Here is a 12,992-nt window from a genome sequence, read left to right as displayed (position 1 = left end):
TGCTCTGATCCAGAGCAGGAAATGAGAACCAGGGCCTGAGGGTGGTGTCAGGAGCCTTGCTTGGTGTTTACCAAATATTTGGAGATGTGGAGTTATGTGAAAGGAGGGAGAGGAAGGGCAGTGTTGATGCTGCACCTATGGGAAAGCCAGGAGCTGCTGTTACCTGCAAAGAACCCCCACGGATGGAAGCAGAGTTTGGAGGAGCTCTGGAGGGGACCACCCTGTCCTTCTGTTGGTCTCTCTGCCCTTGCAGGTGGGTGGTCCTCATCCTGTTGTCCACCTACAATGCTTCCAAAACTCAGACTTTTATATCCCAGATGAGCTGAGATTACAGAGCAGCTTCCGTGGAGGTGGATGCTCCTGGGACACTGGCACAGCTAAAACCCACAGCACAGCAAAAACCCTCCCCAATGGGGGCTGGAGGATCCTGTTTTGGTTCTGTTCTGCCAATAAAAGAGCTCAGGGAGGAGGGCTGAAGAGCCATTTGTAGAGTCTCTCTAGGGTTTTGGGCTATAAAGGGATCACTGGATGACCTAATCCAACTCCACATCTATCATGGGTTGCTAAATAGCACCTCGGGAACAGGAGCCAAAACGTCTCGTCCAGAAAGGTCCTCGGTCTTGATTTAAAGACGTGAGGAGGCTGAGGACTTGCCACTTCCTTGCTGGCTTCTCTCACCGGTTACTCACCCTCTCTCTCTTACAACACGCCTCCAGCTTCTAAATTTGAAGATTTTCTGGCTTGACCTTCCAGACATTACTCCTTGTTATTCCTTCTTTGGGGCATAACACACCCAGCGAGTGCCCAGGAAAATACTCTCAAAGTCCAAACACCTCTGCAATTTTCTAAGTGAGCCATATAGACTCGAGTTCCACCTGAGCAAAACAAGTCCTTGAGCCCTCTGAACACCTCTGGTCTATTTTCATACACATTCAAAACACAATTTTCATAATTGTGGGGAAAAAAAATTAAGATATGATATCCAAGCAGCCCAAATCACCCCTCAGTAAACCTGGGTTGGGGCTCGTCTGCATGTTTTATGAGGTTTTGCTTCATACAGAAGTGAAAATGGGTGGGAATTATCAAGTACTTAGAAGGTTGACACCGAAATCTCATTTCCCTGGTCTACAAGAGCAGGATAAAATATTTTCAACACCCTTTAGATAGATAACCTGGTGGGCTTGGCTGCTGTGGTGCAAGGAGAGACTGGGTACCTGTTTTACAGGAACACGAAGAGGGGATGTGATGGATGCACAGCTTGCAGGGAGCTGGGGCCAGCTGGAAAGACTGAGGGAAAGGAAAGGGGATGGAAAAGCTGGAGAGGAGAGCTCTGGGAATACAGAATTTTGGCTACCATTGCTGGCAGAATGATGACCTCTGCTCCCAGACACAGGTTGAAGCACAACCAGCCTCCCATCATGGGTTATCAGCACAACTCATGTCCATCACCACCTCAATTCTCAGGCACTGTGGTTTTTCCCCACTTGCCTCATTCTCCCTCAGTCAGGAAGAGTTTCTCCTCTCAATCAGCAGCCCAACAATCTCCCCAATGGCCCATAAAATAATTAAAACAAGCCCCAAACAGGAGCAACCTTTCACCCTGCCATCCTGCTCCCCCATTGCTCAGATTAGCACATCAACTCTGCATCATTAATCTCCAAACTGTGCCGTTGAAGGAGCAATTTGGGTTCAATAAGCAACGGAGCAGGTATTAAACATTCCTTAGGCACGCAGGACACGAGTTACTCATTACAGAGGGAAATGTGTTGAAACATTAAGCAGAAAGCAGGGACCATGAAACATCCCTTTCCAGGTTTTCTGAGAAGCTGACCACAATTCCATCCCACTAGTAGCAAATATGCATCTCTTGGTTTTAAGTGGATAATGTCACTGCTTTGTGGGACATCAGGTTGACATAAGATGTGTCAAAGAAATCGGTGCTGCCAAGGAAATAAGATGCTGCCATCCTCTTTTTGGGATGGAGGGATCAGTGATGGGCCTGGAAGCTCTTGGGGAACATTCCCTTACAATATTCCCTTACCTGATCAAGTAGCAACAGAAGAGCAAACTGAGGATGAAGACGAAGATGGCTGTGCCGAAAACCACAATGTATATGTTAAGAGGAAGGTTCTGGAACCCGATGTTCGGCATCCTGAAACTGTAATGCTGGAAGTCTGAGCTCATGGGTAGGCTGTAGAGACAGGGAGAAAACACAGGGATGTAACATTCCTTATGAGGATTTTTGTTGTGAAACTGGACTCTTGTTTTCAGCCAATCCAATTAAAAATGTCACTTTTCCTTCCCTTGGAGCAGGCAGCACAGCCTGTATTGACACAGCTGCAAAGCACAGCCCATGTGCCCAGGTGGCACCTTGCAGACCCGTGGTCCCCCTGAATGGAGAGGGCTGGAGATGACTTCTCACTCATCCACTCCTCCTTGCCCAAAACCAAATTCCCATCTTGGTAACCCTGAAAACAAAGCAGGGCTGGATCAGCTGGGGCTGGGATTTTCCTTCTCCCATTGTGAGCTTCTCCTCCAGCTCTTTTCCTTTCACACATCATCCTTCTAGTTAAACACTGGATGAGATGGAGGGTGGGAACTGCATCCAAGCAACCCCAGCTGCAGCCAGCATCCCTCAAACCCCACAGTAACTTGGTAAAAATACTGAAAGCAGCCAGAAAGCCTTGGAGCAAGTTTGCCTTCCCTTCCCCTCCAGTGGTTTCTAAGACTGATTCCTCATTCCATAGAAATCCTGCACCAAAATCAAAGATGAAAAGGAAGAGGACAAGGACATTCCCAGGACACACAGCAGTGCCGCTGAGAGAAATTATGGGGAGACAATGGACTCTGTAAAGGAGGCTTTGGTTGTTTTCCCATCTGAGACACAGGTTTGGTGGTTTAAGAGCACTTCTGCAGGTTTCAGCTTTACTCCTCAGCACAGCCCCAGGCTCCTTCCCCCCAGGAAAGCCCCGAGGCACCAGTGAGAGGCGGCCAAGAGGAAGAGGCAGCAATTTTGGCTGTCATGTCCCACATCTGGGACTCGTGACCAAAACCTCCCTCCCCTTGGAGAGCCCCAATTAAACCCTGAGCAGCTGTCTGGGATAACAATTTCAGCAAATCCTCTCCCCCAGGATTTTAATAGCTCTTATTTATTATCTCTTATCTTCCTATCATTCTCTGAACTGTTCACCCTCAGATGATCACAGCCGTTGCTGGCCAGACATAAAGTTCCCCTGCCCCCAGCTTAGAAAAGGAAGTTAAAAATACACCTTGCTTTCCCTTCTGCCCACGGGAGAGCAACGTGTGATGAAGTTTTACAAGCAAGGAAAGTACCTGCAGTCTGAGCCCTGTTTCCCAAATAAAATCACCAAGGGATAACAAAACCCTCCCCTGGAGCGGGGAGTTTTCCACGGTGCAGTAATTGCACAGCTCCTCATTTTGCAGACGGAGGGGAAACCACAGGATCTGAACCCACACATGCCAGGGAGCGATGCTCCAAAATCCAAGGGTTCTCTGAGAGTCCCTTCAAGCAGCATCCTCGCTCCCAAATCTCCTTTCCCCCTTGAGTCCCCTTTTTTGCCAAACCCTGTGGGTTTTCCTCTGACTTCCCACGGGGAGCAGACTCACCTCTCATCCCGGCTGCCTCACCGGGACTGTCCCCTTGCTGAAGGCAACATCCCTGCCAGCCCCAAACACCCGCCTGGGAGCCTCCCTGCTCCGGCTGCTTTCAGTTTCCTCCCTCGCTGGAAGTTTCGAGGCGATTTCTGGTAAAGCCTGGATTTGATTAAAGCCTCCAGAGACCAACACGCATGTTCAGAACCTCTCCTGGCCAACGTGGAAACGCTCCGAGAGCTCGGGGAGCCGGCACATCTCCCTGCCAGCGCTGGTGGGGATGGGATTTTATAGCCCAGCAACCACCCAGGAGGCAGCTCACGCTCCTCCACCGACGCCTGTTCCGCTCAGCTGAGCTGGTTTGCTTTGCAAATCAATTTTAAAAAGCCCAATCCAGCCCCCAAACCTTTGTTCCCAGCTCCGGCGGAGTTAATGCGCAGCTCAGAGTCGCGGGGCTGCCTATGGGTTTCAGTCCCGCTGGGTCAGAGGGATTTGGGACTTGGGACAGGTCAGGGGCTCCCCTCGGTCACGCTCCTGGCATGAGGATGTTTCAGCTGGAGGACGCTGCCCCACCTTCACCCTTGTGCTGATAATCACTGCCTTTGGCCAAGCCTGGCTGCCTCCAGCTCCTCAACCACCCCAGAGAAACGTCCTCAGTCTGGGGAAGCTCCAGGTGACCTTTTGCAAGGAAGGAGAAACAACTCTTGGAGGACAGGCAACAAAACCAACCAGCACTGGACTGTAGCTTTTCTTTCCTTTACAACTCTTTTAACTTGTGATGCTCTTCTCAGCAATCCCACTAAGAGATTCCATGGGCAAAGAACATCCAAGGCTACATTTGGAGCAGCAAATCCCATGAAGCCAGAAAAATTCCTCATGCTCATGTGCACCTGAGCTGTGCTGCTCTTGCAGCAGTCCCCACACCCATGAGCACACTTAGGAACCATCACAGCCCTCAGCAAATAAACAGTCAGCAGAAACAGAGCTCAGACCAACCCCCAGCACCCCACTATCCTCTCCAATGGAACCACTTTCATAATATTTTGCCCCAAAAGGGTGTCACGAACGCAGCCATGACCTACCTGCCAGCCATGTTGTGGGGGCTCAGCCTCCTGGGGACAACCCTTCTGTCCCCTGTGGTGCAAATCCAGGGAATGCCACACCAGATTCATCTAACCCCCGTGTGAAATAACCTTCTCCACATTGGAGCTGCCCTGGTCCTCCCTCCCTCCTGCTGTAACAGCTGAGAAACGTTACAGCAAGAAGCACGGAGGTTAAAGGGGAAAAATCAGTCAGTCTGCCCAGGATCCAGGAAACTGTTAACTTTAAAAAGACTCCAGTGAAATCTGATGATTTCAAGCAGCCAAGCTTTGGGGTTGTTTTTTTTTTTTTAAGGGGAGTTGGGGGGGAGGGAACTGTATTTTAAGCTGCTTCAGATTTGCAAGGGCGCAGCCAAAAGAAATAAAAAAGGAGCAATAAAGAAGGATGAAAAGTTTCTGGTGCAGAACAAAAGCCTCCCTGTTGCTCTCTCCATGGTTAAGGCACCTCAGAGCAGGGAGATGATGCTTGTGGGGCATCCATGGCTCCCAGTAGGTCCCTGAAACCTCTGAGATAGGGGGCACAGGTTGTCCAGAAAGCTGTGGCTGCCCTTGGATCCCTGGAAGTGTTCAAGACAAGCCTGGAAGGGGCTTGGAGCAACCTGGGATAGTGGAAGGTGTCCCTACTCAAGGGAGGGGGTGGAATGAGATGAGCTTTAAGGCCCCTTCCAACTCCAATCACTCCAAGATTCTGTAATTCCATGATTCTGTAAAAAATAGCAAGGAACAATGGTTCTTTGTCCTGGGATACAGAGAGCCACAAATGGCAGAACAACCTGAGCTCCCCATCTCCTTCCTTACACTCTCCAATGACTCAGCAACGCGGGGCCAAGCACATCCACATTTCTCCAAGGAGGACAAACCCCAGCTTTAATTAAAAGCCAAAGTGCTGGTTAATGGCCCATCGAGCAGCCAAGGAAAGGAGTGTCACAGGTCAGCGAGCTCCAGCGTGGCAGGGCTTTGATTACAGTTGGGCTGTGAAAGGTAAACCTCACCAAGCCACGTCCCAAATTAATCCCCATCAGAGCCACAGCAAGCCCTTAATACGTGGGGCCAACCTCGTACCCAGAATGTTCCTCAGAGATCTCACAGGGATTAATACAGCATGCAATTGTCTTCTCATAGCTAGAGAAACTGAGGCAGGGAGGAGGAGGGAAGTGAGGCAGAGCTGTAGTCCCTGAAGCCAGAGGGTGACACCAGGGATGCCACTTTAAGTAATGTCATGGGCTGAAAGCTGCAGATTTTTGCTTCCCTGCTGCTTTGCCACATGGATTGGAACTGTGTGCTCCTTCTTGGGGTTTTTACTTATTAAAAGGAGCTGCTTGTCCTTTTCAAAAAAAAATTATTATTATTTATTTATAACATCAGTGCATAAAGGGGCCATGCATGTGCTGTGCATCCTCACACCTCAATACAGCCCACATGCTGGGTGGAGCGGTGGCTTCTGCCTCTGCTGTTGTAAATAAACTCCTGTTTTTAGAGGGATTTACTTTATGTTTTCAAGACAAACAACTTTCTCCACAGGGGTTCAAAGCAAACTCAGCCTGAATCTCCTCAGCCATTAACTGGATGGAGCTGGTGGTCTGGGCATCCCACCGGCCAGGCTGGCAAAGCCAACCTATCTCCAGGAGCTTCAAACACCCAGCAGAGCCAGACACAGGCAGGCTGAAATCATGAATCTCAGGGAAAAAATGAATGCTAAGCCGTGGCCAAACTCCAAGCTGGAATATTTTATCGATGGGAAAGGTTTCAAGCAGGCGTGAACAGCGTCTCGAGTTTCAAAGGCGTTTCGCAACGTGTTTCAGACAGGTTTAACCAAAAGCCTTATTAACTGGTTGAAAGTTAAACTGGGAGCAGCTGACAAGACCTTTCTGAAACAGCCCGAGTTGTGTTGCAAAGCAGGGTAGTCTTCCATGGAACGATTCTACAAGAGGAGGTTATTTAATAGCTGTGACTAACGGGATAATATTTAAAAGAAAAAGATTCTTCCAGGTGTTAAGAAGCAGCAGCCAGAGACGCCCTCATTTAACTTGCAGGCAAAAAATCCCCCTCGTGGACCCCAAAAGCAAAGCAAAGCCCTGACCTCAAGCAGCTGGAAGGAATTTCCTTCAGCTCTGTCTCTGGAGCTGGTCCAGAGCCAGGATCTGCAGCGTGGCGATGGGAAAATCACAGGCAGCTGCAGAGCCAGCCCCAAACCAGCATTGCCATCGCCCCAGAGATGCCACTCAGCTGCATCACAGAGCAGGGGGAAAACTCAGTGCTGCTCCAGCCACGAGTGATGGCCTTTGCTATCCAAAACCAATGAACAACAGGACTGATCATGGGGGGAAAACAAACCCTCTTGGCATGATGCAATTTCAAAGGGCTACGATGCTACCATGGGGATGCCACATCCAGCGCCAGCTCCGAGCAGCCAACCTGGCCCAGATCCTTCACTCCACAAACCTGGCAGGGAATGGAGGAGCGTGAGGGATGGTGCAAAGCTTGGCAGGGTTATTGATTAGGGAAGTGGGAACATCTCAACAGGTCCCTCACACCACAGACAAAGCTGTACTAGGATCCAGCAAAGCTTGGCTGGGGTGATGCGGCACCACCTCAGCAACAGAAAGAACTTCTGGGTGTCAAACAGTACAAAAACCCATTTGTTTCATCCATTTTGGCTGCCTGGAGGTTTGGGGGTGCTGGTGGGCTTTTGCTGTGTGCCTGGACATCCAAGGGACCAAAATGACCTCCAAGCACAAAGGGCTTCAGACCTTTGATCCCTCCTCCCTGAGAGCGGATCCGATGCTTTTTTTGAACTGGAATCAGGAAATTTCCTGGCTGTGTTCCCCAGCTGGCTGACACCAAACACAAAACCTTAACCCTCTCCACTGCCTCTGGGCAGGGGACACAGAAAGTGATGTGACATCACAACAAAGCAGTTGGAAAAAAATAGGAAAGTCTAAGGAAAGCAACATCCGACAGCAAGACTGTACTGCTGCAATTTCCAGCAAGCCCTTCTGATTCCAGGCAGTTGAAGAAACAATTAATCCCAGACCTTTAAAACTGAAGAGAACCTTTAAATGGAAAATGTTTTTGCTACCACTGGCAGAGAAACGTGCAGAAATGGGTCAGCTGCAGCTCCCATCACCCACTGTAAAGTCAAGTTCTTTCTCCCAGCACTGTTGGAAAAGCAAACCAAAGGTTTGCTCAGGGCTGATTTTGCAAGTTCCAGGAAAACAGGCAAAAATAAATAGAAAAAAAAAAATCAATAGCATGATTTAATACAGTCTGGAGGAGGGGGAAGCAGAGTTTGGAGGAGAGCCCTGCCTGAGCTCCCATCAGGAATGAGAGCTGGGAATCACTTCCCAGGAGAGTTTGAGGCAGAGCTGGCAGAGCCTCGCTCAGAAAGGCTCACATGAGCTGCCCAAGGACAGCTCAATTCACTGTCGGAGATGAAATAACACTTGAGGAATTTTTCCCCTTTGGCCTTGAGGATTTGTAATTATTTTTCCCCCCTTTTCCTGGCATGCAGTTCCAACGTCACAACCTGGTGAGCTCACTCTTCCTCCCCAAAGTGTGGTGGGAAAGGATGTGCTGCTGCCTCCTCCTGCCCCCAAGCCTCTTTGTACTCCCAAGGTGAAAAGAGGAGGCAGGAGCCATCACTTCCCTTTATGGGCTGATGGTGGCGGGACACACATTATTAAATTTGGGTGAATTTTAGCCCAAAAAGAGCAATGAGAGCACAGGCAAGTGGGAATAATCTGCCACCTTAATTTGTGGTGGGTTTTCCTCGTTCACAGTGCTCCCCAATGAACAGGTTCCTTGGGGAACACAAATTGGAAACTCCATGAGAAACACTCAGCCTACGCAGCTGAAGGGTCAGAGCAGAGAAATTGGTGTTAAAACACTCCAGGGAATTTGAAAATTCCTGGGTGATGACACAGAGCTGTGGGAAGCAATGGGGACTCCCAAAATATCACATCTGGAAGAAAAAAAAAATAAAAAATCCCACTTTGATCAAGTCATCTTCAGGCTAAACCAAAACCGATCACTTTCCATGGAGCCAAAGAGCAACTTGCCCTCTCCACTCTAATACTGAGAAGCAGATGGATTAAACAACTTCCTAAACCCCCTTTTCCCCCATTTCCTAAGCTCCTTTAATGAGGGAAAAAAGTAATGATCAGTACAACACACAGGGATCAATAATCCTACAAAACCTTGCTGGAGATGAGCACCCTGAAGCAGTGATGGGATCTCAGCTGCCAGCAGCCATCCTATAAAGGCAGTTGGAGGAGCCAAGCACAATTTGGGAACAGGAAGGCAGAATGATCTAGCTGACACTAAATAAGGTTGCTAGGTTATGGATTTTTGTGAGGGGGGGCATAATCTGAAAGGAGATCCAGATGGCTGTAAAGCCTTGTGGTGGAAAAGCAGCATGAAGCCAGAGAGGGAAGAATTCCTCTTTATGCTGCTGCTGTCTGCTCCTGGATCCTGGGTTTCAGTCCTCAGGAATGCACTCTGTGGACCCTTTTAATTGCACCATTTACATTTGAGGTGAGAATTAAGAAGAGGTAGCTGGATGGAGAAGAGTGAAAAAGCTGGTGACTGGATATCAGGGAAAAAAGTATCCCTAAACAAATCCTACGGAGCAGCCATTCCCCCAAGCCCTCTTTGATCCAGCCAGGTTTGCATTTTACAATCCTGACAGCCTGAAAAAGGCTTCAGGGAAACCCAGACAATCCCAAATCCCAGCCTGCTGGGAATTCACACCAATTTCACGTCACTGCTGCTTCAAATTTTTCCCAATACTTCCAAAAAATGAGCTGCACAGACAGTCCACCCTTTCCTGGTTTTGACCCAAGTACTGGATTTAGGAGAACTTTTTTTTTATCATTCTTTCTCCCTTGCTAACAGAGACTGGAATGGTTTTGCAACACTTTACAGAGTCCAGCAAAAAAACCTCCTGGGAGTCATATGGAAGCAGGACAAAAACTGCTTCACCTCTATGGGATTGCCACAAGAAAGGTGGCTTCAAGGATGGAAAACCCCTCAAAATTTAGTATGAAATGGAAAATGGAACTTTTCCACAGGCAGACTTGCACAACCAAGTGAGGTGCTTGGAGAGAAACATTCATCAACCAACAAATGCACCTCCTCTGTCACAGTCTCAGCACCAGGGGTGATGCCATAGGATATCATCCTTCTTCCCTATTCTCCTGGAATCGTGGCCTGACCTCAGTGGGGTGCAGAAAATGAAGGGACTTGAGTGAAGCACTGTTACAGGCACAGTTGTTTAGAGAGGTTGAGGATTCCCTATCCCTGGAAATGTTCAAGGCGACATTGGAGTAACCTGGTCTAGTGGAAGGTGTTCCTGCTCATGGCAGGGTGGTGGAATGAGATGGCCTTGAAGGATCACTCCAACCTAAACCATTCCATGATTCTGTGATTCTAAAATTCAGGTGTACCCATGCCCCAGGGTCTGTAACAGGAAGGGATATACAAATTTTCAACACCACCTGCCCACACCCCTCCTTTGTGCAGGGATGCTGCTTCTTAGAGTGGTTCCTCAAAAACTGAGCCCTAAATAAGCAAAACCCCAATTTACAGCTGTGCTGCCAATGCACAGCTTGTTGAAAAAAAAATTAACAAACTAAACCAAACACCTTTTGTGAGTTACTTAAAATTTACATTTTTCTTGCAACTGACTGAACAAAACCTGCTAAATATTTTCTGAATGCTTCAAGGCTACAAAGCTAAAAAACCACCAGTGGGAATTTTGTTTAACAGTTTGCTGTGGATCTCCACGAATTCCCGGGTGTTGAATCGCCTACTAGAAAGGAAAATATATGAGTGGCACTAAGGAGGTGGCTTAGCAACGAGCAGGCTGGCAGCTTCAAGTGGCTTTTTAAAGGTCAAGAGAGAACACGATGTCTGGAGCCCTCACGTTCCATTTTTTTACTACAATTTAATGATATTTCTGGCCAGCCCGGTTATTAAATCGCCGCCTCGCACCAGCCAGCCACACATCTGTTACACCCAGGCTTTAAATTAAGACTTTCCCAACCCATTCCCACCTTCACCAATGTTGGGTGGGGGGAAAGCTTTGTCGGGCTGAAACACAAGGAGAGGTCCCACCACGGAGGGGATTTTTGGGAGGTGCTGCTGAACAGCATCATTGAAATTCAGCGGGAGAAGCCGGTTTTCCTCGGCTCTGCGGGGGCTGCCATGTTAAATCACATTTGGATTCACAGTACAAGGCTGCTAAAATACCACCACGGTGCCTATTGGCACATTTCAATGAAAACGCTGTGGCCTCATTAGTAGAGTGGAAATTATGAGCTTGTCTTTGTATATATTTAAAAGCTTGCCTCTCAAACTCTACTGGGTCGGGGCCAGGAATTCCTGACTCCGAGCTCCTACCACTCGGCAGTTCGGGATCGCTTTGCTCACACAGGTCAAGCGACCACGCAGCCATCGACCCGGGAGAAAAGGCATTTAAAAACTGCCCTGAGGGGAGAGGCAACAGGGTTTGAATTAAACCCTCCTCCCTGTCAGCTCCCTGCGAGCTGGTTAGGCAGCAAGTCCTAATGAAAGTGCAGGTTGTAATTAAGAGGATGCAGGAATGTGGGTGTGTGGAGTTTCATCCTGCTCCCAAGAGCTGGGGTGAGAGCATCCTGTCGGCTCAGAAGCACTGTTCCCCTCTGGGGATGGACCACAAAAGCCCAAATCCTTTGAAATGAGGGGCAAACTCGTGAAATAACACGTTTTTTTGGGGGGGGTCTGGTCCTCTCAAGATGGGAATTTGCAAGTTTCTGTGAAGGAAAACTTTGGGCTCAGCTCCCTACTTACCTGCACGGGCGCCGCAACGCAGCCAAGCCACGCAAACCCAACGTATCTGCTTGAACAGCTACCGTGGTTTGGTACCAGGGATGCTGGAAGAAAAGAGAAAAACACCCTAAAAATTGCACAAAAATCCAGAGGCAGCAAGGGAGAGGATGAAGACATGGTTTTAAAATGCTTGGATTCGCAGAGGCTCCCAGAAATTGTTTCAGCTCTTGGTAACAGCACAGAGATCCCCTTTTAAAACACGGCGATGACGTTACGTGGCATAGAAAGAATGGGGGGGAGGCTTGGCTAATCCTCACAATTTTATAAGCATCTGAGACACTAATCCCTTGATCTCATTGAAAGGGATTAGAATTACTCCCTTGCCAGGAAATTTAAGAACTTTTCTACCAGATGTAAACAAAAGCACGGAGCAGCCCGCAGAGATGGCTGCCACACAGCGAGTCCTCACAGAGAAGTCTGCATCTGGGCTGGTTTTGGGGTGAAAAGGGGGGATTTCCAGCCCAATGCTGCACAGGGTTGTCTGGAATGATGTGGGTGTCCAAGGCAAGCCTGATCAGTCCATCCACAGTAGGCTCAAGACAGGATCCCATCCTGGGCAAGCAACCTGCCAGGGCTTCACAACTCATCTTTGGGCTCCAACTCTTATGGAAATGGATGCTTCAGCTAAAAAAAAAAAAGTCTATCCCAACCACCTGACTTGTTCTGCATTGGTCTAGGAAAACATCATTTTAATAGTAAGAAAAAAGAGAAAAATCTCTGAGCAACAAAAGCCAAGTTGTGCCCTGCTACACAGCAGCCTTCATCCACACAGCTCTGTGGTAAGGACCTGGGTTAATAAGGAAAATATAACATGGCACCCTCATGGAAACAGACTGGGATCTGCAGCTACCCTCACAATGAGTGATTCATAATATTGAAGAATAAATTATTTGATTTAGAAGATGAAGCAGGCAGTGTGCAATCTGGGGTTTGATATAGAGCAGTTTGCTACTAGGTTGGATGTGCCAGCTCAGAACACCAATAGCTGAGATAAATCAAACCTAGAGGGAGCAGAAAGGATTCAGGGGATCCTTTGGAGACGAAAAATAACTTTTGTTAGAAAACAGAAGTTTTCCAAGAAAGAAACAAAACTTTTGCCAGTGCTTACTTCTTTCCTCTTTTAAATTCCATCCAAAAAAGAAACCTAAATGGACTCAAGTTCCAACCTCAGGATAAACAAGGCCACAATTTCATCAGCTTGTCTTAAAACCCCTCCTTTTGGAGGTGCCTGAAAGGATGGCAGCAGGATCCCTCTTCTCCAGCCCATTTTTCTGCAGGACTATATCATTTTTAGTCTTTAGACACAAATCCTCTCTTGGCTTTGGGAGAATAGCTCCCATACCCATTGTAGTCCCATCTCCCTGCAACACTCCTGCTCCTAGCTTTAGCATCGAAGGCTGGAATAAACCACCT

General features: G+C 48.3%; 2 protein-coding genes across 6 annotated transcripts in view; both read right to left on the bottom strand.

Annotated features, from left to right (window-relative positions):
- Positions 1-12,992, bottom strand: part of PTPRA (protein tyrosine phosphatase receptor type A) — a 520,615-nt gene that overhangs the window by 163,818 nt on the left and 343,805 nt on the right. The gene's annotated exons all lie outside the window — the stretch shown is intronic.
- Positions 1-12,992, bottom strand: part of RNF24 (ring finger protein 24) — a 29,938-nt gene that overhangs the window by 9,754 nt on the left and 7,192 nt on the right. For 2 of the 5 annotated variants that reach the window (XM_050974190.1, XM_018923179.3), the window contains exons 2-3: positions 11,541-11,623; positions 2,042-2,191 (exon numbers count right to left, since the gene is read on the bottom strand). In XM_050974190.1, the coding sequence (XP_050830147.1) occupies positions 2,042-2,184 (143 nt within the window). In that variant the 5' untranslated portion in view covers positions 2,185-2,191; positions 11,541-11,623. Of the gene's footprint in view, positions 1-2,041; positions 2,192-3,627; positions 4,159-4,694; positions 4,899-11,540; positions 11,624-12,992 lie in introns of those variants that run through there. The other 3 variants (XM_018923178.3, XM_009098136.4, XM_050974189.1) reach the window with 3 other exon arrangements.

The sequence above is a fragment of the Serinus canaria genome, chromosome 4 (assembly GCF_022539315.1).
Source record: "Serinus canaria isolate serCan28SL12 chromosome 4, serCan2020, whole genome shotgun sequence".
NCBI lineage: Eukaryota > Metazoa > Chordata > Aves > Passeriformes > Fringillidae > Serinus > Serinus canaria.
The sequence above is the reverse complement of the archived record's forward strand: the minus strand, read 5'-3'. Positions and strand labels throughout refer to the sequence as shown.